Source organism: Chanos chanos, chromosome 7 (assembly GCF_902362185.1).
Source record: "Chanos chanos chromosome 7, fChaCha1.1, whole genome shotgun sequence".
Lineage (NCBI taxonomy): Eukaryota > Metazoa > Chordata > Actinopteri > Gonorynchiformes > Chanidae > Chanos > Chanos chanos.
The window spans coordinates 29,601,770-29,627,080 of record NC_044501.1 but is presented as its reverse complement, the minus strand read 5'-3'; the positions used below and the strand labels follow the sequence as shown (position 1 = coordinate 29,627,080).

General features: G+C 43.0%; 1 protein-coding gene across 1 annotated transcript; it reads left to right on the top strand.

Annotated features, from left to right (window-relative positions):
- Positions 1–1,472: 1,472 nt before the first annotated feature.
- On the top strand, positions 1,473–12,558 carry nfx1 (nuclear transcription factor, X-box binding 1). Its single transcript, XM_030779996.1, has 24 exons — positions 1,473–1,621; positions 2,152–3,222; positions 3,845–4,006; positions 4,360–4,437; positions 4,543–4,648; positions 5,069–5,140; positions 5,403–5,542; positions 5,850–5,949; positions 6,214–6,431; positions 6,700–6,797; positions 6,914–6,944; positions 7,164–7,246; positions 7,652–7,760; positions 7,987–8,106; positions 8,329–8,408; positions 8,786–9,016; positions 9,349–9,422; positions 9,556–9,654; positions 9,851–9,892; positions 10,133–10,228; positions 10,475–10,541; positions 10,829–10,974; positions 11,300–11,404; positions 12,436–12,558. The coding sequence occupies exons 1-24, from the start codon at positions 1,600–1,602 to the stop codon at positions 12,506–12,508; spliced, it is 3,423 nt and encodes a 1,140-aa protein (XP_030635856.1). The 5' UTR covers positions 1,473–1,599; the 3' UTR covers positions 12,509–12,558.
- The last annotated feature ends 12,753 nt before the right edge of the window (positions 12,559–25,311 follow it).

Genomic DNA, 25,311 nt, shown 5'->3' with positions numbered 1-25,311 from the left:
CTTGAAATCAAATATACACACAAAATATACACCCTCTATGAAGTTTTTAGACCAGTGCATTGAGGCACTAACACTTTCTTTACACTGTGAGTGTTACAAATTAACACTATGAAAGTCTCAATTAGTTATATAGTGGCACTCTGTTCTATCTGCCTCCTAACTGACACTCTTATTATTGGACATTAACACTCTAACACTCTAAAATTGTTATTAGTTAATGTAATGGATTGTGATATTGTGAATTTTGGAACATGGTAGTAAGTCCAAGAGATGCTTACATAGAGTCTCAATTCTCCCTGATTTTAATCTCTTATACTTTTACTCTCGTGTGATACTCTCTGAAAACATGTGGGTTGGATAGTGATTAAAAAAAATCACTATTGTGATTCCTGACCCTAAATCTTTTTCAAACATCAGAATAAACTTGTTCTCTACATATAATTGTTGGGGTTTTTTTTATGAGAGCTGTTGTTGACTGGTTAAAGGAAAAAAGTACTACAATGAAAATTAGATCAGATGACAGTGTATTGATATAGGATGTATGGACCTGGTAAGTAGAAAGGATGCCCAGTAGACAAAGGTCATGGTAGTCCAATCTATTCACTTTCTCTCAAAGCATGTGACACGGCCCATTAACTGAATCGCTTAGAAATACGGAAGAACAACAGGGCCACCTAGAGAGAGAAAAAATAACAATCGTATTTCAAGATTTGCGATGCGTGTGTGTGTGTGTGTGTGTGTGTGTGTGTAGCTAAGGAGCTTTTTTGAAAAGATGAGAGGGAAGAGAAGGGCATAATATTTATTGATCCTCATGAAAGAAGTAAAGAAATCTGATTTTAGACTGTCATTGCGTTTGTCTGAATGGAAGGGTTAGAGCTTTGGGTCTTACACACATAAACACAAACACACACACACACACACACACACACACAAGACAAGCCTATATTCAATATGAAATATTCACACATAACATGACAACCTACAAGCTAACGAGTTAATGACTTTTGCTGATCTTATGATAAGCACCGCAGACAACGTAGATCCTCGTTCCCCTGTTGCAGGTGATTCATTGATTATATTTTATAATTTATGTCCACGTTTTCAAATAACCGTCCTATTATTAGTTCAGTAAGATTTTCAGAAAGTTTGGTCGTAGGCTTTGGGCTACTTTAGATTCTGTCACTTTGTACTGACTCATTCTTCTTAGTTACTATTCTATTTTCTGCTCGTCAGCCTTTTAAATGTTATGAATTATAACACGAGTAAGAAGGAGCAGCAAAATGAGATCAGATTTAAAAAATACGTTACATTCATCGAGAGCTTATTTTAATACCAAAGAACTGCACCCGATGCTTTTTCCTACAGTGTTAGTTGCGTTGTGTAAATAAAGTTAGATGTGTGACGTAACGTCCATGTGACAAATCGACCAATGACTCTACCCTCTTTCTCTGTAGAGGTACGGAGTGATTTAACAGTTTACCCCTCCGGTAAGGGGTCAAGTTAAGGCACAGTTACCGCACTGTCTCCTAATATCCGAGGCAACGAGACATTCTCTGAAATTCTCCAAGAAGGAAAAGGATTCCTTCACATTCTGTCTAGATGGCTGAAGCCTCCATTACAGGTAATGTCAGCTAGTTCGCTAACTAAGTAGCTGAACTTCAGCATTTGCTAACGCTAAACAAACAGCTGCTTAGCTAAATTAAGCTGCACTGAACTTGGAAATGGCTCCTCCGACCACCGTGGTAGACTAAAGCGAATAACTGTAGTTTTGTATCGGTTTGTCCTGTTGTTTGAACAATTAATGGCCAAGTAACGTTCTCGAGTGGAGACAACGAAGTTAGCCAACTGGACATCATTCTTATTATACTTTTTTAAAGGATGATGTTCAGGGTTGTACGTTAAGTTTATCCGTTATTTATGAGTGTTTCAATGCCTTTTCCTGTTTAAAATCCCTTTAATGACTGTCTTTCATCAAAGAGTTTATATCAAATGACCAGTTTCAACCTGTTAGCCCATAGACTTCAGTGTATGGCAAACCAAAGTCCAACGCTTTATCGGGCTGTGTGCAAAATGACTCAATCAATTTGAATTTAATGTATGATAGAGTGACACTGATCGTCAGTTGCACTCTTTTTTTTCCACCGCATGTAGAGACATTTGAACTGAATCCGGAGAGTCCCGAGTTTGTTCCTGGGGGAAATCTCACCCAGCCGCGGCCCAGGAGGGGTCGTCCATGGTCGGACAACAATCGTAACAGGAGCGGTCATCACACGGGTTCCTATTCACGATCCGGACACGACAGTACAACGGGACACAATAAGGAACCGCAACAAACTCACGTAAATAAAGCTACACCGCAAGACCATCACGTGTCCACTGATAGGGATGATCTGAGGGGAGGTAGAGGCAGAGGAGCAGGAAGGAGAGGAAGAGGAGGAGGAGGAGATGGTGGTGGTGATGGAGGAGGAGGAGGAGGAGGTAGAGGAGGTGGCACTAGTCGTAACAGTGACCGCAGAGGACAGGGACATAGATGGCCAAGACATGGTAAAGATAACGGTCACTCAGGGAGGGAGCGTTGGAGTAACAGGGTACCCCGGCCTGACTCTCCCCCCAGCCAAAAGTCAAGCGCAGAGGAGGAGGTCCTGCAAGTACACCGTGAAAAGGAACAAACGTGCGATTTCAGAGAACCTCATCCAGAGCACCACGCCGTACACCCAAAGAAGCCTCGAAGGTTCAGTGAGGAGCCAAAGAAAGGGAGAGGAGAAAGGAGCTCTGTCAAACCTCAGTCACAAGATAAGGAGGAGAACCAGGAGAACCAAGCAGCAGGGGGAGAGAAGGTCTCACACAAGCCCAGGGATGGAGCACAGACCGGGGGTCACGAACCAGGGCACAGGGGTAACAGGGGATGGAGGAATAGAGATGGAAATTTTTTCGGCAGCTCCAGGAAGAAGGGGTCGGGCCCGCACCCCAGCGATGGGAACTGGAGGGAGAGGGGACCTCCTGCCGAAACGGTTGGAGAGAAAGAGGAGAGGAGAGGAGGAGGCCAGGGGGAGAAATCTGGAGGAGAGGAGCTCAGCTGGAGAGGAGGTGGAGGGAGATGGCAAGGCAGGCGCACCCCCCTGCAGGACCGGGGCCAGAGGAGAGGTGGAGGTGGAGGTACAGAGGGGAGACCAGGCCTGAGTAAACGAGTGGACCTGAACAAGAGCAAAGAGACCCAGACAGGTGAGAGAGAGGAGTGGGCTCCCCAGAGAATGATTAGTGCCAGAGGCGTTTGCATGGAACAAATCTGTTTCATTTTACTCTAATGGTTTAAGAAATCAAAACGTTAACTTCTGCTGCTAGCCTAAACCTTATTAAGCAGACAAGCTAATGGATGGACTCATCTACATACCACTGTGTAGTAATAAATCAGTTCTGTAAAACTGGTGCATATATTAGCTAAGGTAGTGTTCTGATGATGAAACACACACTTTTTAAACAGTTTATTTTTTTGTCATCACTCCCTGCTATATCCTAATAATTCATGAGCAGAACTTTTACCACCGCAAAGCACGTCTAACTCATTTTGCAGTTAAACAGAAAATGAGCGATGGAGATTCTTTCTGTATTATTCACTCAGCGTTTGTGTGTTGTGTGTGTGTGTGTGTTGTGTGTGTGTGTTGTGTGTGTGTGTGTTGTGTGTGTGTGTGTTGTGTGTGTGTGTGTGTTTTGATTTGCGTTGTTTTTCTGTACGTGTATGCGTGTATTTCTTTGTTTAATGTGTGTGTGTTTGTTTTGCTTTGTGTGTCTGTCTCTGTGCCTGTCCCTGTGTGTGTGTGTGTGTGTGTGTGTGTGTGTGAGGCAGGCTGTCTGATTGAGCAGTTGACTGAGGAGAAGTATGAGTGTATGGTGTGCTGTGAGGTTATCAGGGTCATGGCCCCTGTGTGGAGCTGTCAGAGCTGTTATCACGTCTTCCACCTCAACTGCATTAAGAAATGGGCCCGCTCTCCTGCCTCCCAGAGCGAAGGTACAACTACACCACACACACACCCAACCACAACACACAGACACACAAACACACCTCTTCACTGTCAGTCATACAAGAAACGTATGTGTTTGAATGCTTAGACTAGGTTCAGCGGTGGTCTTCATATTGCACACATGAGAAATTAATTGAAAATTGCAAAGAAGATGTAAAAGATCTGTAAATGATTTTTTTTTAATCCAAACTATTAGAAAAATGATACAGGTACTTTTTTAGTATAGTTAGCAGACAGTTATGTTAAAGCTTTATTTTAGAGTTTCAGATTGTACATCTCATGAGGGCCTGAAAAAGGGTTTATTTCATTTTGTGCAATCTTTTTTTTAATCCATGTGCAGATGGCAGCGAAGGCTGGCGATGTCCTGCCTGCCAGAATGTGGCATTTAAAACTCCAAACTCTTACACCTGTTTCTGTGGTAAGAGCCCTGGCGGTACCTCCTCTCTTGCTCTCCTATTGGCTACAGGGCTTTCAGCTCCTTTGAAATAATGGATGTGTTGTTGTCACTTTCTTTGATTGACAGGCAAGGTGACCAATCCAGAGTGGCAGCGCACTGAGATTCCCCACAGCTGTGGAGACATGTGCGGGAAGAAGAGGAGTGGAGGGAACTGCGTTCATCCCTGCAACATGTGAGCAACCAACATACAACCGTCACGTAACTTCCACACAACCAAATCAAACCTGTGATACATGCAACTGATCTAAAAACCCTTTTAGTATTTACTGAACAAGCAAGTTATCCACAGCTTCTCTCTCACTCGTCAGCAGGCATTTGGTTTGGTAGACTTTGATGACTCGAGAGACATTTTAAAAAAGGGAAGTTGACGCATGTATTCAGCAGTTTAACTGAAGGTTGTCCAGTCAATGACAGCTTACCACTGTTATACCTTCCAGAGAGACAGACTGTCCCAGGCTCTGAAAGACTGTGATTTGGCTTGAAAACAGAGTTAGAGTGGGAATTAAGACCACCTCTACGATCCTGCAGAAAGTGATGTGATGAAACACTAATCACACCATGTCTGTTTCTCTCTCTCTCTCTCTCTCTGTAGTTTGTGTCACCCAGGGCCCTGCCCACAGTGTCCAGCTTTCATCACTAAGCCCTGTGTGTGTGGAAGAACCAGGTATTCATTCATTGACTCTACTCCTCCAATCCTCAGTCTCTGATAGACAGCCATGAACTGTGACTTACATACATAAGATCTATACATAGTAAAGCAATCCATAGAGACACCATTGAACTGTGACTGTCATATATAAGATCTATATAGAGTATAGTTAACCAGTTCAAAGTGGCACCGTAGTGTCACATGAAGGAAGCTACGCTCATTCTTTAGACCTGTGAGTGGGGGGGTAAAGTCCAAGTGTGTGTGTGTGTGTGTGTAGTAAGCAGGTACGGTGCAGTCAGACTGCTGCTCTGCACTGTGAGGAGGTGTGCGGTGCCAAGCTGAACTGTGGAGAGCATACCTGTGCCCAGGTGTGCCATGACGGCCCGTGCCAACCGTGCCAGCTCCGCGTCCAACAAGGTGATCCAGCAGTGCCAACAACTGATACTGGGTTTTTTTATATTAAACAAAAGTTCTTTTTTTGAACAGTAAGCTAATATCTACTGGGTTTTTCCCCGTTGATTGTTTTTGCTAGAGTCTCACACTGACGTTAGCCTGTTGTCTGAAAGGGTCATTTGTATGTTTTGCTCACATTCAGCGAACGCCAACGGTCCTTTAACCATATCCTTCCTGTTGCTAAGTTATTGACTGCGCTCTGATGAGATCATGAGGTTGTCATGGTAACTCATGCTTCTCTGTGTGTGTGTGTGTGTGTGTGTATTTGCAGTGTGTTACTGTGGCGTGGTCTTTAGAGAAGTGGCCTGTGGGACAGATAAGGAAAGTTTTGATGGCTCGGGTCATTTCTCCTGTCGTAAACCCTGTGGAAAGTGAGTGTATTAGACGCTATTATAGACATCCCACACAGACCACAGACTTCACTGCCTCAGAGTTTACTGCATTCTTAATGATGTCCAGCTTACAGAAAATCTTATGAACCAAATGGTGTGTGTGTGTGTGTGTGTGTGTGTGTGTGTGTGAGTGTGTTTTGCCTCGTTTGTGCGTGTGTGTGTTTTGCCTCGTGTGTGTGAGTTTATTCGTGTGTGTGTGTGTGTGTGACCGTTCTTTATATGCTGGTTTCCCTCGTTTTTCAGGATGTTGGACTGTCAAGAGCACCGATGCCAAGTGGAGTGCCATCCTGGCTCATGCCAGCAGTGCCCGCGTTCGCCCAAGCTGGTGCGGAGCTGCCCGTGTGGGCAGACAGCCCTCTCCAAACTGCTGGAGTTGGGTTACACGGAAAGACGCACCTGCTCTGACCCAATTCCTTCCTGCGGGAAAACCTGCGGAAAACCGCTGCCCTGCGGCACCTCTGGTAAGCGGCGTGTGTGTGTGTTTGTTTGTGTTGTCTGGCTGTGTGTGTCGTTTGTGTGACTCTCTGGGTGTGTTTTTGAGAGGTGTATGTTCTATGTGTTAATCTCCCTGACTCCTACCTTTAAAACTCAGTGATCTGCCGTGTGATTGGTTGTTCTTTCCATTCCATTATTAGAATGTGCGTCATTATGACCCAACGCTTGTGTTTAGTCCCGGCCATCTGTTTCGATTGGCCCTCAGAGCTGTCCATCATTTTATATCTCTCACAGACACTGTCCACACCTGTGATAAGCTATGTCACGAGGGCAGCTGTGGTCCTTGTTCTCTCACGTCCACCATCAAATGCAGATGCGGCAGCAAAACCAAGGTCAGTTAACACATTCTCACCTGTAGAGTTGACTTCATCACTGAATGTCACCGTTAAAATACATAAAAGTCCTCTCCTCTCCTCTCTTTTCCTCTCCTGTCCTCTCCTCTCTGCAGGAAGTTCCTTGTGTAACGATTCAGTCTGAAGGTGAGAGAGCTGTCAACGGCAAAAGTGTTTCAGTTATTATCTCTGTGTTGGAGGTTAAGTCACTTTCCCACTGGCTGACTGGTGTTGCTTTGAGGGACTGTCCTAGTAAAATGTGTCTTTGTGCCTCTGTTCTCCTTTTTTACCTGTTTTTTTTAAGTGAAAAGTCGAACTTGCGTGTGAAACTGATGTGACATCGCCTGATTTGCTTTTTTGAAACAGAGGAAATGTTGTTTACATGTGAAAGACGCTGTAACAAGAAACGCTACTGTGGACGACACAAATGTGGCCAAATGTGTTGCGTGGTGAGTTTTTCTCTCTCTACACCTGTGTGTGTGTGTGTGTGTGCGCGTGTGTGTGCGCGTGTGTGTGCGCGTGTGTGTGCGCGTGTGTGTGCGCGTGTGCGCACGTGCGTGTGTGCGCGCGTGCGTGTGTGTGCGCGTGTGTGTGTGCGCGTGTGTGTGTCTGTGCGCGTGTGTGTGTGCGCGTGTGTGTGTCCCTCTGAAAACCTGTGTGTGTGAGTGAGAGAGGGTGTTTCAGCCAGTCAGACATCTCAGTTGTTTGTGTGAATTCAGCAGAGAGACAGAGAAGACATAAAGCAAATTAAACTTAACTCTCTCACTCTTTCTTTGTCTTTCTCTTTCTCTCTCTCTTTCTCTTTGTCTTTCTCTTTCTCTTTCTCTTTCTCTCTTTCTCTTTCTTTCTCTCAGGACCAAGAACATAAGTGTCCTCTCGTATGCGGCTATAAGCTGAACTGTGGAGAGCACCGTTGCCAGGAACCCTGTCACCGTGGTAACTGTCCACCCTGCTGGCAAACCAGTAAGTCCCAGCATCCCATGTTCCCAACACTTACTGTACCAGTCTAAATCCAAAAAAAATCCTACGTCTCCTTCTTTTTTTTTTTTCTTTTCTCTCTCACTCGGTCGGCCTCTGTCCCCTGGCTTTTCTCTCAAAGCATGACCCGTAAATCACGACAGACCCGCACAATCACGTAAAACCACCTCCTGTCGCCCTCAAAGATGCCCGTCTTTTGTGTCGCCCGCAGGTTTTGATGAGCTGGCATGCCACTGCGGGCAGACTGTGCTCTACCCGCCCATCCCGTGTGGCACCAAACCTCCGGAGTGTAAGAACCTGTGTACCCGACAACACGAATGTGACCATCCAGGTACCCCGCTGATGCCAGCACCTGTCTCTGATTAAAACCAGTCCAGCTCACTATGTCCACAAACCTCTGAAACAACTTTTAAAATCTTCATACTGCCATTAGGTTGAGGAAGTATGCTGAATTTCCTCAATGGAGGCTTAAACATTACCTGTCTATGTAATTAATGGTGTGTGTGTGTGTGTGTGTGTGTGTGTGTGTGTGTGTGGTTTTTTTTCGCTTTAGTCTTCCATAATTGCCACAGTGAGGAGAGATGCCCTCCCTGTACGTACCTCACAAAAAAGTGGTGTATGGGTAATCATGAGGTAAGAAAATGGCCTGGTTTTATTCACAGCTGACTAAATAACAGAAAAAGAATTTTGAAAGAACATCAGCCAGTCTTCAATTGAGCACAAATTGATCTTGAACAAGCTTGCATGGAGTGTTTGTACAGGCAGGAGTCAGTAATTGCTGACAGATTATGAGTAAATGTTGTAATGTCTCGTTTTGGTAACGTCTACAAAAAGCCGTAATAGTGAAATGTTGGTAAATGTCTCTAAGAAAAGCCGTACTGAAAAATATAATTATTCAGACAACGAAACGATTTAAAACGACAATTTCAGCAGCCTCTTTTCTCCGCTCCCTTTCTTTTCTTCACCTCTCTTTCTTTTTCTCCTTTTTCTTTCTCTCCCTCCTCCCTCAGCAAAGAAGCAACATCCCGTGTCACCTGCAGGACATTTCGTGCGGTCTGGTCTGTAATAAGGCGTTACCGTGTGGTTCACATCGCTGTAAACGTCTCTGCCACAGGGGGGAGTGCCAGGCCGAGGGGGAGTGCAAGCAGCCCTGTTCGCACCCCAGGCCCGAGTGCGGCCACCCCTGCTGTGCCCCATGCCACCCCGGCACACCCTGCCCACGCAAGGCCTGCCCTGCCAAGGTACCAGCCCATCTCCGTGGCGACGCGCATAAAGCCTTAAAAAAAGACTTTTTCTTGACGTGCTGGGTAAAAAAAAAGCATGTTGTCACTTTCCACTAATGTTTTTCAGCATTGTTTCATCATCCAGCATTTTAGAAGTGGAGAAGAGGTTATTTTTAAGAGTGGTTTCGTAATTACATTCCGTAATCTCTTATGTCAGGGTTTATCTACTGAGAACAAGCCTTTTGTGCTTTAAGTCGATTTGAAAAAAGGTTATGTTGATTTTGTTTTGTTTCTTTGTTTTTGTTTTTTGTTTTTTTCTTTCTCTCTCTCTCTCTTCCGAATGCTCCCAGGTGTGTGTTCAGTGCGACTGCGGACGGAGGAAGGAGACGGTGCCCTGCTCAGAAGCGGCCAGCTCCTCCCAGAGGTCTGACACACACCCCCACCCAAACCCAGTCCCTAGAAACATCTCCATCTGAACCTCTTCTCTGTGGCATTACTGCATTATCAGCGTGTCCCTGTCTGTGTGTCTGTCTGTCTGTCCGTGTGTGTTTAAACAGGTATGCTGCCATAGCTGTGGCCAGTAAATTGTCTGACATGCAGCTGGGGGAGTCAGTGGACATCGGTCAGCTTACCAAGAGAGAGCAGAAGCAGGCCAGGTAATCCTTACAGTATTACACTAAACGGAGACTTTTTTACGAGTCTGCCATGGCAGAGCCACTCATCGCGTATCAATGAGAGTGTCATCAAGCAGAGCCTAATGTTCACAAAGACATTAGGAAGCTTTAATAAAACTGGGTACTCCTGTTAATCTCTCTCTCTCTCTCACTATTTATTTCTCTCTGTTCATTGTAGGCTGGAATGCGACCAAGAGTGTGCAGCTCTGGAAAGAAATAGGTGAGTGCTAATTTACAAAACCCTCTCTCTCTCGCTCTCTCTCTCTCTCTCTCTCTCTTTTCCAGATTCAGTCGTCTTCACTCTATCTGTCTCTGTTATACACATGTACTCACTGTGAGAACAGGTGCAGTCATTTGACTGTGACTCGTTCAGTCTTATGACACTGGGTTCTGTGGGTTGTGCTTCTGTTTCATTGGTCATTTTGATACACGTGTTCACTGGTTATTTGTTTCCTAACAGACGATTGGCAGAAGCCTTGCAAATCGACGAATCGGCAGATCCTTTCCATGTTAGGTCCTCCTCCAAATACAGTGACAGTCTAAAAGAGGACGCCAGGTGTGTTTACCTCCCTCGTCCTCTCAACCAAAACACTTCAGTTTTCTCCAGTAATGTTCTGTCCATAACTTCAGTAGAGTATAGTGAATTTTAGACTGAAAACAGAAGTAAAAATTAATATCAAAATGAATTGTAAAATGTTTTTGCCACTGCTGGATTTACCGTGTAAATATACAGTTATGATATTGGTTGTACATCTGTAAATTTTAGTGCCTGTAAACTGTTGTTCATATTTTTGTCTTTCAGAAAGGATTTGAAGTTTGTCAGTGAAGTCGAGGAGGAGATACGAAATCTGGTTGAACTTGCAAACAAGGTAACAGGAAACACATTCTCACACTTTGATCTAAAATGTCTCAATCTCATAATAATAAGAGTTTCAATGAAAGGCTTATCAGTATAGCTAAGACATAAGCTAGTTTGTAAACCCCTGTTAATCACAGTTCAGCTGTGTGTGCGTGTGTTCGCACGCACACATGTATGTGATTTGCGCATGTGTGTTTCGCGTGCATGTGTGTTTTCTTTGCGTGTGTGTGTTTTGTGATGGTGATAATGATGGTGATGGTGATGGTGATGATGATGATGATGGTGATTTGTCTTCAGGGCAAACAGCCGAAGAAGAGCCACTGTTTCCCGGCGATGAATCGCGAGCATCGGCGCATCGTGCACGAGCTGGCGGAAGCGTACGGCGTGGAGAGCGTGAGCTACGACAGCGAGCCCAAACGCAACGTAGTCATCACTGCCATCAAGTCAGTACTGACCAATCACGACCGGACAAATACCACGCCCCTTACATAAGACAACGAAGTAGTCAAAACTCTGCATAAAAACAGCTTAAGGCTGATAAACACTGCATGAAAACAGCTTTGAGCAGAGGTTTAAGATAAGGTGTACATATATTATTTATTCCATTTGTGTGCAATGGATAGATTCCACTTAAATATGAGCAATCAATGACCTTTTCTGATAAGAAAAAATGTTATTTCTGTATAGTTTTTTTTTTCTGTAGTTATTGTGTTCATCCCCTATCTCCTGTACTTTAATGTTGTGCTGTGTGTTGGATTTTGGGTTTAGGGGAAAGTCGGCCTGTCCCAACTCCACTCTGGCTGCTCTGATCGAAAGGGAGACCACAGCTAGAGCACCTCCTCCCATCGCACATATCAAACAACACAGCAACAAGTAATGATCCACCTCTCTCTCTCTCTCTCCCTCTCTATCTCTTTCTCTCTCTCTCTCCCTCTCTCTTTCTCTCTATCTCTCTCTCTCTCTCTCTCTCTTTCGCTCTCTCTCTCTCTCTTTCTCTCTGTCTCTCTCTCTCTCCCTCTCTATCTCTCTCTCTCTCTAGCTCTCTCTGTCTCTCTCTCCCTATCTCTCTCTCTATCTCTCTCTGTCTCCCTCTCTCTCCCTCTTTATCTCTCTCTCTCTCATACGCACACACACACTCTCTCTCTCATATGCACACACACACTCTCTCTCTCATATGCACACACACACTCTCTCTCTCATACGCACACACACACTCTCTCTCTCATACGCGCACACACACTCTCTCTCTCTCATACGCGCACACACACTCTCTCTCTCTCATACGCGCACACACACTCTCTCTCTCTCATACGCGCACACACACTCTCTCTCTCTCATACGCGCACACACACTCTCTCTCTCTCATACGCGCACACACACTCTCTCTCTCTCATACGCGCACACACACTCTCTCTCTCTCATACGCACAGACACACTCTCTCTCTCATACGCACACACACACTCTCTCTCTCATACGCACACACACAGACACGCGCTCGCACACACACACACTCACTCTCTCTCACACACACATACATATTCTCTTGATCTGTCCTAGTGCCTGTGGGAGCATAAACATTTACTTTGTAAATTCAGTGTATCTAATTTATTCCCATGTTGAGTGCTGCTGTTCCTCAGTATTGTGGTGTTTCTTAATCTTTTCTCCCCTCCCCACTTGTCATGTGCATTCCTGTGGCCGCCCAGCAGCTAACTCACCTGTTTCAGTTCAACTGATTGTCAAGCATTTGATTGGTTGAATCGATAGTACCAACAGTGGGCCAGTGCAAATGATGAATGGTCAGGAATGGTGGGACCCTTGAGGGGTGGATTGAGAAACGCTTAAATATTTCATCCTTAATTCACTCAATAAATCTTTTGTTGTTTTTTTTAATGTTTGTTTCCAGGAGTGATGCTGCAAACACCGGACAAAAACCAACAAAAGAAGAGGTCATTGATTACTTTGATGTTCAGGACTGACAAAAGTACTGAAACAGTGTCACTGTAACAATCAGACAAAATAAAGGAGATGAACATATTCACAAGGTGTGGTTTGTCAACACTTCTGCAAATTGCCAGGATTCCACTTCAGCCTATGTTCAATTCAAACTCTTCCCCCCAAATTCCAAAGACTAAATTCTTTTCAGATCCATAGACACAGCGCATAGCTTTTAGGAACTAAAGCAAAGACGGTTTCACTTTAAAATTAGTCACCAAATAGAGAAACTAAAAAGTGGTGCCACGGGCTGGACAAAGAGTCACAAAGTCTTTCATTAGAACACAGAGTCACAAAGTCTTTCAGTAGAACACAGAGTCACAAAGTCTTTCATTAGAACACAGGGTCACAAAGTCTTTCAGTAGAACACAGAGTCACAAAGTCTTTCAGTAGAACACAGAGTCACAAAGTCTTTCAGTAGAACACAGAGTCACAAAGTCTTTCAGTAGAACACAGAGTCACAAAGTCTTTCAGTAGAACACAGAGTCACAAAGTCTTTCAGTAGAGCACAGAGTCACAAAGTCTTTCAGTAGAACAGAGTCACAAAGTCTTTCAGTAGAACACAGAGTCACAAAGTCTTTCAGTAGAACACAGAGTCACAAAGTCTTTCAGTAGAACACAGAGTCACAAAGTCTTTCAGTAGAACACAGGGTCACAAAGTCTTTCAGTAGAACACAGGGTCACAAAGTCTTTCAGTAGAACAGAGTCACAAAGTCTTTCATTGAAACACAATCACAAAGCATTTCATTAGAAAATAGAGGCACAAACTCTTTCGCTGGAATACAGAGTCAAAACACTGTCTTTTAGTGCGGTGCGAGTCAAAGTTTGAGTTCTAGCTGTTCCACAAATCCTGACTCTGGGAATGTATTAGTCTGTGTTTCCTTATGTGAGTGTGTTGTGTGTCAGACAGGGTCACTTGCTCCCTCAGTGCCTTGTCTAGGTAGTGATCACTGACACTCCTGTCCTTATGTAGTTGTGATTATGACACAACTGTCCTCGTAAGGAGATTTAAGATAGTTCCTGTGTGACTGGGGAGAATAGGGAGAGGAGATTCAAATAATGCCATGTCCGCGGAGAAAGAAAACATGATTATTGTTGTCCCGTTGACCACCAGGTGGCGGTAGGAGCGGCACGACGCACCGTGTGGATTAGGTTTCTTGTACTTTTTCCATTGTTGAGCATTATGGGCTATGTAGGCTAAAATATTTCAGGTATGCACAGGTGTGGAGAGTATCTTTCTTTAATTAATATGATCTAATTAGCATTTCGGTTCATTTCTAGTCCAGTGTGTCGAAGAGCAGGCACACTGGACTAGAAATGCAGGGTAACTCAATAAGACTTATCTAGAATTAACGGATAGGCTTAGAGGTTTTTATTTATTTGGGCCTAATTGTTTGTTTATTTGTTTTGTTTTTATATAACAGTAGTTCAGATATTTTGATGGCATTTTTTCAGCGAAATACATTACAGTGCTTTTTTGTTTAGCTAACTTTATAACCCTTTTCCATAGGCTATCACACAGTAATAATGCTTTGTGTTAATTTACACGCGCTACCGTTTCTTCCTCAAGCTTGCGTTTCAGTGTGTGGCTGACATCTCAAGTAAAGAGACTTTTGTTGTTGTCGTTGTTGTTTGTTTTGTCTTTGTTTGCGTGTGTGTTGACATTGTCAGATGCAGGCACCATTTGACTTGAATTCTTCGTACACATTTTAGTTCACTGAACAGGTTAGGTGCTGAAATAGCTGCAGGTGACAACAAGGCGACTTGCGTAACCTCATTTTTTAGTCTGGCTACTGTTTTTATGAAGCCCCTTCAGTAAAGCTAGCGTACTATTTTTGTTATAGGCTACGTGATGCAGCGCCTGCTTCAAGTATCATTTTAAGTTACAAGAGAACTCCAACTGGTTTGAGCATCTTATTCAGAATTGTTCTTTCTTTCTCTATTTCTTTCTTTCTTTTTTCTTTTGGCAGACCTTAGTATTAGGGGGTGAGGTGTAATTTGAGGACGCTCCCTCTAAATCCTTAATTTTATTTTAACCAGTCTTTCCGGCGGTGGCCGCGCCTGCGCCGCAGCTATAGCCGCACTGGGTTTTCTGTAGTCCCGGCTCCATCCCCACACTTCACCGCCTCCGAGGCTAACGGCCGCCCATTTATCCTACCGCTAACAAGTCGGGTGAGTGGAAGAGTAACCACTGAGGAAAAGCTGCGAATAAGTTCATTATCAGAGCGCCGGAGTACACAATCCCACCAACTCATCACTCACACACACACACACACACATACGGCGCCGTCGCCTGTAGCCGGTAGAGACTTCTGATATGGAGAGAAAGGTAAGACATTTATGTGAAATTTTGCATCTAAACGTTATCCGATGTTAATCTAACAATTTCATTTTTAATGTACCCAACTGGTAGAGAATTTTTGTATTCACCGTTCGGAGTCAACACGCCACCCTGCCCACCTTTGTAGTTTACCTCTCGACGCATTGCCCGTCAGATTAGTGCGCAAGGGAGTTTTCTGACTGGCTGTAGTGTATCTTTATGTCAAAATGCGACATTATGAAAAAAATAACCCTAAAATATTTGACCGAGCGGGAACAATAATTCAACAGAGGCAACGTGTTAGCCAGTGTATACATGTCCAGTGTAAGGAATAGATCTGTTCCTGCAGCTGAGTTAACGGGGAGCATGTGTAATTTTTATATTGTGCATAATTACAGTAGGAGATCCAGTCGTGCCCTCCCTCCTTCCCTCCCCGTCTCGTCCACTGCGGGGATTCTTACCCTTGAGCGCTAAGAGAGACAGACACTTGAGGAGTAGTACTGTGAACATGCTGTAGACAGTAGTCCTTACACTGTCTGACGCAAGAACATCATCCCCTCGCGCTACCTCTCCGAGCCTGTCACGCTCACATACACACGCACGTACCACTGTAACCTACTGTAACCAACCTTGCATCTTTTCCTATTAGGTGTTAAATTCAAGACTATTCGTTGAGGCCATGACCAATAGTCATGTACATCAGTAAAAAAAATGCTTTTGCTTACCTCGACTTCTTTATCGTGTCAAGGTACACGCCTGTTCTCAATTTGTAAAGATATGTTCATAGCATTGTTTTTTCTCCTCACAAAAGTTTCGTTGACAGTCCTGAGGTGAACTGTGTTCTTTCAGTTGTTTTCGCTCATATATGTTTAGTGGAGAACAACCGTGTGTTTTGGACCTAAATTTGTTTTCTTGTTGACGTATTGTGGTTTTAACGAGACTGCCTTGCAGCACGCTTAAACGTCGAGCATAAATGTAATCCTGTAAAGCCTTTTTACTGCGTAACAGAGGCAGTTTATATTTTATAAGATCCCTCTTTTTCAGTATGGTGCCACTTTTTCGAACTGAAAAAAGACAATGTACTTAAGATTTTAAGAATATCCCAGTTCTGTGGAGTATATTTATGAGTTTGTGTCCTTTTTAGTCACCGTTGACAAGTCTAGTGTGCTGCATTTCGTACAGAGGCATTAGAGACAACCAGCGTCACTACAAAAACAACAGCTCTTCATCCTCCAAGCCCCAATGTCCTTGTCACATTAAATACATCTAAGATTCTGCAACACACCGACCAAAGTGACAGGGCAGCTTTGCTTCAACGTAACTCACTGCCTTTTGTACTTTGTCACTGTGCCTGCCTCAGGTTCGGTAGAGAGTGTCACACGGTCTTTTTTCCTCCCCTGGAGATCAAAGAGGAGTTTCTGCTCCGTGGAGAAAATGATGAGGCATTTTCAGAACTGGAACCGGTGCTGGGAGCATACTGTTAAATATTTGGAGCGTTAGAAAAAGGAAAGAGCATCAGCAATGCCAGAGTCGTGTCAAAACGTTCCTGTGTTGTAAAGTATGAGGAAAATGAACAAGTATAGCATTATCGAGAAGGTATAAAATTGCATAGTTAGTTGCATGTGGACGTTGACATATATTGGCTGCATATGAAAGCATTACACAATATATACTGAACTTCACTCACACTTTGTTTTTTTTTTGTTGTTGTTGTTGTTGCTTTTTACATCAGTGTTTCTTATTTGTATTTACTACAGTTTTAGCCAATCACATTCATGGAACACCACTATCTAGTTTGCATGCAAGCGTAGTTACAGCCTATTCAGAAAATGATCCAATTTAAGGCTAACCACCACCATCATCATCTGCATCACCTCCCTGTGGCTCTGATAGCCATTTAATTTCCCACCCTTTTGACAGCCTCGCGAGAGTCCTCTCTGAGCCTTTTATGTCACTGGATAGACCAGACACATATAACAGAGTGGATGGTATGTTGTTATGACAGAGAGACCAATAAGGGATTGCGAGCCTTTTCCTGGGCCCCTGGACTAAGCATGCATAGCAACTCTGCAGTATTTGCTCAAGTAGAGATGTGTGGAATGCACTGTAAATCGGCGCATCTCTTCCGCAGGGGCACGCGTCAAGACGAATCTGTGTCGTTGTTGTTGTTTTTTCTCCCGCTGCAGAGGGAGCGTATAGCATTTTATAGTGCATTGTGAGTGTTTTTATGATCAATGCAACTTCAGTTTAAGTAAACCACACCTTTAAACATTCCCACTCACATAGAGAGATAGAAAGCTCTCTGCTGCAGCAGTTGTTATCCTTTGCTCAGTAATTAGTAATCATCTGTTACAGAACTTGTAGTATTTAATCCCTAATATGAAAAAAAAACTTGCACTAAAGCATACGAATATTTGTTTCTAATTATTTCCCCCACCAAAATCATACTTAAAAAGAAAATTGCTAACCAGAATTAAATGTTATACTGTCTGTTAAAACTGTACACAGATCCTTAGAAGTCAAAGAAAAACTCTTAGAAAAGAATTTTTCCAAGACTGTGTTTTATAGACTGCATTGAACAAAAAAGTAAGGAAATTCTGGGTGGCTTGATGTTAAAATAAGGTGGAAATATCTTCTGTCAAACTCGTGTGCCATGCGTCCATTTATAATATACAGGCATCGGATTTCTCTCTCTCTCTCTCTCTCTCTCTCTCTCTCTCTCTCTCTCTCTCTCTCTCTCTCTCTCTCTCTCTCTCTCTCTCTCTCTCAGCTTAGATTCCTTTCAGCCTAAGAAAAACATTAGATTTCCATGCAATAACGCTGATGGAATTTGTGGCGTCTGTTCCGTCCTTCATGCTAGCGGCGCGCGTCCCGTATTCACAGTATTCCCCTCTGCTTGCATAGCACACAAAGTCAACATCGTATTCACCGGGATGGTTGAAACGCCATGGTCTTGCAAGCTCATTTATTTGATTTATATCAGTAATAAACCGGTGGACAGATATATGATGAATATACCGAAGGTTCTTACCGATCAAGACCGGCTCACCCCCCCCCCCCTCTTTTTTTTCATTTTTTTTTTTATCCGTTGTTCATTCCAGCGGCTTTAGTGTCTCATAGCTTTCTTAATGGTTCATATGGGTTGAAAGTGCAGTTCGGCCAGACTCTGATTTATACGGAGAATATTTTGGAGCAGAATATACACAGCACACTCCAGAAGATCCTTAGAGCGCGGGTTGTGATAATCAAATAATTCTTTATGAATTCTCTCGATCTAAAGTGTTTCTAAAAGATTTCACACTGCTCTTTTATGGCTATAATATTAGCTCTTCTTTTCACAGTATACTCTCAGCTGCATATAGTGAGTGCATTGTTCTGTTTTCATGACCAAGTAAAGGAGAAGTAGCCAATATGAAAAAAAGTATAATAACGGCATAGTTATAACTTTACTTAATAAGTTCAGTTCATAACATGTTACGGAGCCAAAGAGTAGTTTGAAGAAAATAGAAAAGATAAATATGAACCCAAAGAAGTGAGAACAGCCTAGAAAAACCTGTTGTGACAACCTCAAAAAACAGGTCAAAGAAGTAAAAGAGCTTCAAATTTTCACTGAAGCTGAAGTTGATAGGCTACTATAAAATACAATATGTTTTATTTATTTTTCTCCAGGTCATCTGTTTTCTCAGTTTTTGTCACTGTTTTATATGGATTGCATATGCAATTGAGGACAGTTTCTTATTAAAGAAATGACATTTCAGTCGCCCTGTCTTGCCTGATATGTGCAGCTCAGTGTCTGTGATGTGAATATGCTACGTGTATGTATAACAGGGTTGACGCCCAACCCGCCGGCCCCTCCTGGTGAGTACAGCTGCCAGCTGGCTGCCTGTCGTCCCCCCCCCCCGTGTCCCAGGTGTGTCTTTGAGCCGAGAGGCCCCCGTGGTCTCCGTACAACAGTCCCCAAAGCACCAGGCCACCTGAAAAGGATCACACTGATCCGCCTCACTGCCTCTCAATCCACCTACTTTACAGGAGAGAGAGAGAGAGAGAGAAATCCCATTAGCATTCAAGGACCCACTTTTTCTCCCTGTCACACCTCAAGAGCTTCAAGAGAGGCCTCGCTCTTTTTATGAGTGCAAGAGCGGATACAGACACAGGAGCAACAGAGATAGAGAGAGAGAGAGAGAGAAAGAAAGAGAGATTATTAAACATTTTCTCAGTTCACGGTCCAGTCTCTCTCTCACTCTTCACTCATAGTGTCTGCTCTCTCACCTCTTGTACTATCTGTCTGGCCTCTCTCTCTCTCTCTCTCTCTCTCTCTCACTCTTCACTCATAGTGTCTGCTCTCTCACCTCTTGTACTATCTGTCTGGCCTCTCTCTCTCTCTCTCTCTCTCTCTCTCTCTCAACTGGCTTATTTAGTTTGGAAGATCTCTGCATCCAGGTTCTAAGCTTGGCTTTGAAGCATACAATGTGCTTTTTTTTCTTTTCTTTTCTCCTTTTTTTTATTTAATTGTGCCCCCCCACCCCACCCCCCACCCCCTTTCGTCTCCCTAAATATGAGGTCACCCCATTGAGTGGTCTAAGGCTTTTGTGTTAGAGATTTCTTACAGGGAGAGGTGGACAATGGAGAACTTCCTTATTTGGCTGGTCTGGAATGCACTGGCAGCATGAGAGACAGGCCGGCCTTTGTTAGTCCGGAAACTTCCTACAGTACGGAGTCTGAGGTTGGCGACAGGTTACTTAACATGAGAAACACACAGGGTTTTTTTTCACATCTACTTCCATCTTGTTGTTTACCTGAAAAGATTGATTTTTATTTTCTTAAAGCAACATCTTTGCCGCCAGTCGGACGCGATAAAAATCCTTCGTGTCTGGGAGAAATTCATTTGGAAGTCTTTTCAGGTCGCTCCACTCATATTTAGTCTCCTCATTAAATTTTTCATCACAGAGCACGTTTCAGATGTGTACTTTGCCTGTTTTTATCCTTAACATACTTATTTATATTCTCCAGTTTGCTCAATGAGCAATTAATTAATTAGAAATTAATTGAAACTATAGGAAATATAAGCATCTATAACTAGATGCTTATAACACCAAACTTTGACACGTCTGTGCTTTAAATTTGTGTGTACATCTGTGAGTGAGAGACCAGTAGCTATAAGGTGAGAGAAAAGAAGATAGATATTTGGAGAGTGAGCGTCTGTTGAACAGATTTTTTACAGGGTTGTATTGAGGCCCAGAGAGGACCACACCCCTTTTCTTCACATAACTTTCAGATTGAAGTATTTCCGTTCATACCACCTCTGATATTATTGTTTCCTGTGATTATACTGAGTGTGAATTAACGATAAACCTGGTCATTAAACATGTTATGGACAACAATGATGTCCCTAATTCGAGTCAACAGGCTGGAAATTTTACATTAATGTATTAAAAAAAAAAAAAAGTCTGCACTGGACTGTAGTTTCTCTCTCTCTTTCTAAGTAATGGTTTTGTCCAGCTTACCTCTGCAGGCCAAAATCGTCAGGTGACATCAAAAAAGGGCGGAGACTTCAATTCTCAATGTAGGGGTTAAGTATGAACTCTGAACTTACCAATCTTTAGGATGATATTTATTGAAATTTTCATGCAGTGTTTAATACCCAAATCAGTATTCATATCAGAGGTGTCGCCTTAACTTCAAAATCAAACGATAATGAACTTAAGCGAATGCTGACTAATTGTTTTATACGATAGTAAAATATACCGGGTCCATTATCCATTTCATAGGTCTAAAGCCAGACCGTGGTCATTCATACAGGGCTCGCTAATGTATTGAAACTTTGAAAAATGCAGAATGAACTGAAATGACCCGTCTTATGTAACTGCAGCCCTGCTCAGCATACAGTGTCTGTTGTGGTCGACTGGGCAGTCTCCTAAAGGATCTCTCTGAATAACTCGCTGTCTGAACTCAAACACTGCACTGTGCTTGTACATAGGATGTTCATCGTACGACCCGTCAGCCAGCATTGATTTCTCTCCCTCTCTCTCTCTCTCTCTCTCTCCGTCTCTCTCACTCTCTCTCTCACTGTCTGATTACTGTAATCCAGCGGTAGGACCGCAAAAGGCAACGATGACCCAATTTGCTGTGTAACTGCATGTTCTGTTTGAGGTTTTTTTTTATTTTATTTTATTATTTTTTTTTTTTTCTTTTTTTTTAGCGCTCTGAGCGATATGCCGTAATCAGTGTATCGTGGTACAATCTTCATTTAGCAATTTCCACCCAGCTGTTTTACTCAGAGAGAGAGAGAGCGCTTCACTGTAGGGACTGTACGACATGGATGGCACCCCCGTGTGTGTGTGTGTGTGTGTGTGTGTGTGTGTGAGAGAGAGAAACAGAGTTTGTGTGTGTGTGTATTTATATATGTGTGTGTATTTATATATGTGTGTGTGTGGATGTATGCGTGTGCGCACGTGTATGTGTTTGTGTGTGTTGTTGGATTGGCTGTCTCTGAGACAGACTGTCTGGCTTTTACCAAGGCTGTGACCCATTTTACAGGGAAACGTTCGATATCCCTCTCTGGCCCTCCAGCACTAGCCCACCCTTCAGAGAGAGAGAGAGAGTTGTGTTAGCTGAGTGGTTGTTGTTAATCTGTGCTGAAAAGAGGTTTGGGTTTTGATTAACATTCCACTGTATCTCCTGCACCCTATTTGTGCCTGTAACAGCCGATGAAAGATGACACACGAAAAAGATTGGTTTTGGGTTCTCCTCTTTTGTTTTGCCAAACATGTAAATATTTTTTGTTCTGTTTTGACATGATTTAAATACTCGCTGAGGAATATGAATGATTACTGCCAGAATAATCCTGTGTTTTTATTCCCGTTACTATGACTACACACGGGTCATTGTAGGCCACAACTGACATGCCTTAATGTTTCTCAACAGAAGAGATATTCAGTTAGTTTGAATGCTCTCTCTCCATCGCCGCAACCGTTTCCTCAGGGCATTGTTAAGTGTTTGAATTGCTCAAAGAATTAACGATTCGGAAAGTGCTTTTCCGTTGTTGTTTTTTTTAAACAGCGTTCATCAAACTCGACCGTAAAATAATAGTTTAAACCGAGGTCTTTTTTTTCCACGTGAGTTTCGGATTCCTTAACAAATCCATAACAAGCGTTATGGGTTGGTTGAGGGTTTCTGAGGTTAGCAAGTGGTAAAGGCTTAGGGGCTAACCTGCATCATTTAGCAGGTAATAGATTCAACATTATTTAAGCAGTCTGGCAAAGGGGGTACAATTAAGCTTCTAAAACGACCTTCATTACAGACAAACATCAGCTTTTAGCTGGCATATCGTTAAATGAGTCAGCAGGAAACTGTTAGGTTTTTATCACTTTGACAACATGCCGATTTCTGTGCTGGTAGTCATTTAAATGAGGAAATACGAGGAAAATTGTTAAAAACATATATGAGAGATTGTATCGAAAAGGCGTTTCACCTTGAGGCGCATCGACCAAATACATTCAGAACGGCTTCTTTTTCATGATGACGAAGCTTTTTCTATAAACGGAATTTCCTGAGCGAAGCGCAACTGTCGTGTGTGCGAACTTGAATCAGGATACATATATCTTGGTCAAATTTACTTCCACTTTCAGCACAATTTATTCCACGTCTCTGTTCATGGAGACGTCATTCGAAATTAGAGACTATCAAACAGCGTTGTGTGAAATGGTCGTTTTCCTCGTGCTTTATTCTCAGTGCTGTTTAACAGACGAATGTTAGCCCTACTGTTTAATTGTATTAATGGTGGAGGACATAATGACTGGAAATAAACAGATAGTTGCTGGAGGTGATTACATCAGATCCCTACATCATTTATCCATTCGTCCAATAGCCTTGAAACAATTCGTTTTACACAGGCCACGAGCCATCTAGTGAGCGGCAGGTGATGTATAAATTGCTGGACCTTGATTATTGGAGAATTTTGATGTGGCAGATGCGCGAATCATACAGACAGATAGAGAAAGAAGCTAACCACTTCTGTGAAATAAATAGCAGTTAATGGTGTTGCTGAATTGTTTAAAATGATTTTGCATTGATTCACAATTTGCGCTTATTTGAGGTGAATGACATCTCTCTCTTTCTCTCTCTCTCCTCCCCAACTTGCCGCAATATTTTGCTGCAACATTCACTGAATGATGGTACAGTTCTAATACTGAAATTTGGACACCCCCCGACTTTGGGATCGTTCCCACCACTCATTCTGTGTGTCTTCTGTACTCTCCATGTTATGATGCAGTGGGGGCAACCTGTCGTCGCCACGACTACAACAAACAGGAAATGCCCCGTGGTTGGGAAGGAGGTGATGTCTGTATTTTGGCTCACTGCAAAGCCTGCATTGAGACTCTCCCACAATGCTCTCTTTCACAGTGGGAGCAGAGGGATTCAGGTCTTTGCCAGGGAAGCAGAGCAGACTGTACACTGAGGATAAAGATGCTTTGTCCAAACAATCCCAGCTATCCAAAGCCCCCCCCCCCCCCCCCCCCCCCTCTCTAAACGGACTTAATCAGGAGAGCGTTGGTGGTATTTGCTTTTATTGGAGAGCAAACTTGGAGAGGAAATCGTTTGACTTGATTTGATTTTTTTTTTTGTTCTATATACTCAGTTTGTTGTGTCTCTGTTCTCTCTCTCTCTCTAATGTCTCTCTCTCTATCCCTCATTTTCTCTCTCTGTCTCTCTCTCTTTCTCACTCACTCTCTCTCTTTGTCTCTCTCTCTCTCTTTCTCTTTCTCTCATTCAGTCTCTGTCTCTCTCTCTTTCTCACTCTCTCTCTCACTCACTCTCTCTCTTTGTCTCTCTCTCTCTCTTTCTCTTTCTCTCATTCGGTCTCTGTCTGTCTTCGTTGTATCTAACCCTGTGTGACAGACCCCTTTCTCAGTGCCCTTGAGCATTGTGCTAACCAGAGAAACCTGTTCTGACTAAACGCCTGCATGGTAGTCTGTTAAAAAAAAGAAAGAAAGAAAAGAAAAATTGTATTACTGTTAGCTCAGCAGAGCTGCCATTCTGCAAGCATGATTTATAACCACAATATAACAGAGTAACGGCTTTGATTTTTCCATACACACTATACTGCATTACATCATCCTGTCACCGCTGTGGCATGCCAGATTCCCCTCTAAGCAACCCTGCAGGTTTTTTTGTCACACGACCTTTTTTCATTTTTAGTTTTTTTTTTTTGGTCAGTGAGGGCTGTTTGTATGAAAAGGTTGTACCCACATCCATTTCTTTTAATCATTGATAAATTCTTGTCTAATCCTGACACAAACGATTCTCCTGAAGTTATCTCACATCAAGTTAGACAGATGAAAGGTTGAGAAGGCCAAAATCAAGACATGCACACTGATTGCCACCTGCTGGTGAAGCTGAGTATCGCATTCTCTCATGTGCCCCCCCCCCCCCCCCCCCCCCCCCCCCGCCACCACTCCTCGTGTGCCCTCCACCCCCAGACTATTCCCCCACCTTCTCCTCCTGGTCAGTGGGACCTGAGCATTTGGTTAGACTGGTCATGGGGGGAGAAGGAGATGGATATAGTGTCAGCAGGGGGTATTCCGACACACGAGGCTTTTTGACAACTAGCTGATTCTTTTGGCCCATTTTTAAAGGCTAAGCTCCCATGTGGCCCATCGAGTGCAAGAAAAACATTTTTTTTACTACCCGCTGTCAAAAGGCCTCTAAAAAAATAATCTGCCAATTTAAAATGCTTTTCATGTTGCGTGTTTTGTGTAGTGGAGTGATGACAGATTTTTTGCAGTTCCCCCCAAAAAAACCTTTTTGTCACTCTTTACATTTTTGTACATCACATGGTCTAGGAATTGCATCTCAGAGAATGTCTGATAATAAACATATTTTCAGAAAGACAACAGTATATTTATATGTTAATATTTGAAAAACGTCTTCTCTAATCAAAGAATATCTCATTAAAAATATATTTGACAATCCTCCCTGTTGGCCTATCCATCAAACAGTTCATTTATGTTAACAGCAAAGCGAATAATTCTTTCACTCAGTTAGTAGAGGGCTAAGCTACACCACACACCACAGCATGAGTCCATTGCTAATGTCAGTCATGCAACACAGGCTGATGAGGCTGCAGAGTATGCATTACCATCTGTCACCAGCAGATGGCAGTACTTAGTCAAAAGAGAAGTGAACCAGTTGGCGGTCCACGATGTGGTTGTTAGGTTGGTGTTGCCATGTAGACTTCATTGAAATACCTGAGAGGCATATAAGAATAAGATCTCTTTATTTTAACAACATTACATGCAGTCAGTGTCTGATTTGGAATTTTTATAAAGCTGTACTGATTTAATTTTTGCTTGTTTTGATGCAGTGGTAGTGTTATTGTTGTCCATCTGTCATTTTTGTCGTATTTTTCTTTTAAATTTTATGTGAATTCCTTTCAACATTCTGTGAGAAAACAGTACTTTAAATCTT

Bases quoted from the DNA above. Each gene is read 5' to 3' on its own strand.
- nfx1 (XM_030779996.1), top strand. From the start codon at position 1,600: ATGGCTGAAGCCTCCATTACAG. The intron at 6,945-7,163 runs GTGAGAGAGCTG...TTTTTGAAACAG, and splicing joins TGTAACGATTCAGTCTGAAG to AGGAAATGTTGTTTACATGT. The intron at 9,655-9,850 runs GTAATCCTTACA...TGTTCATTGTAG, and splicing joins AGAGAGCAGAAGCAGGCCAG to GCTGGAATGCGACCAAGAGT.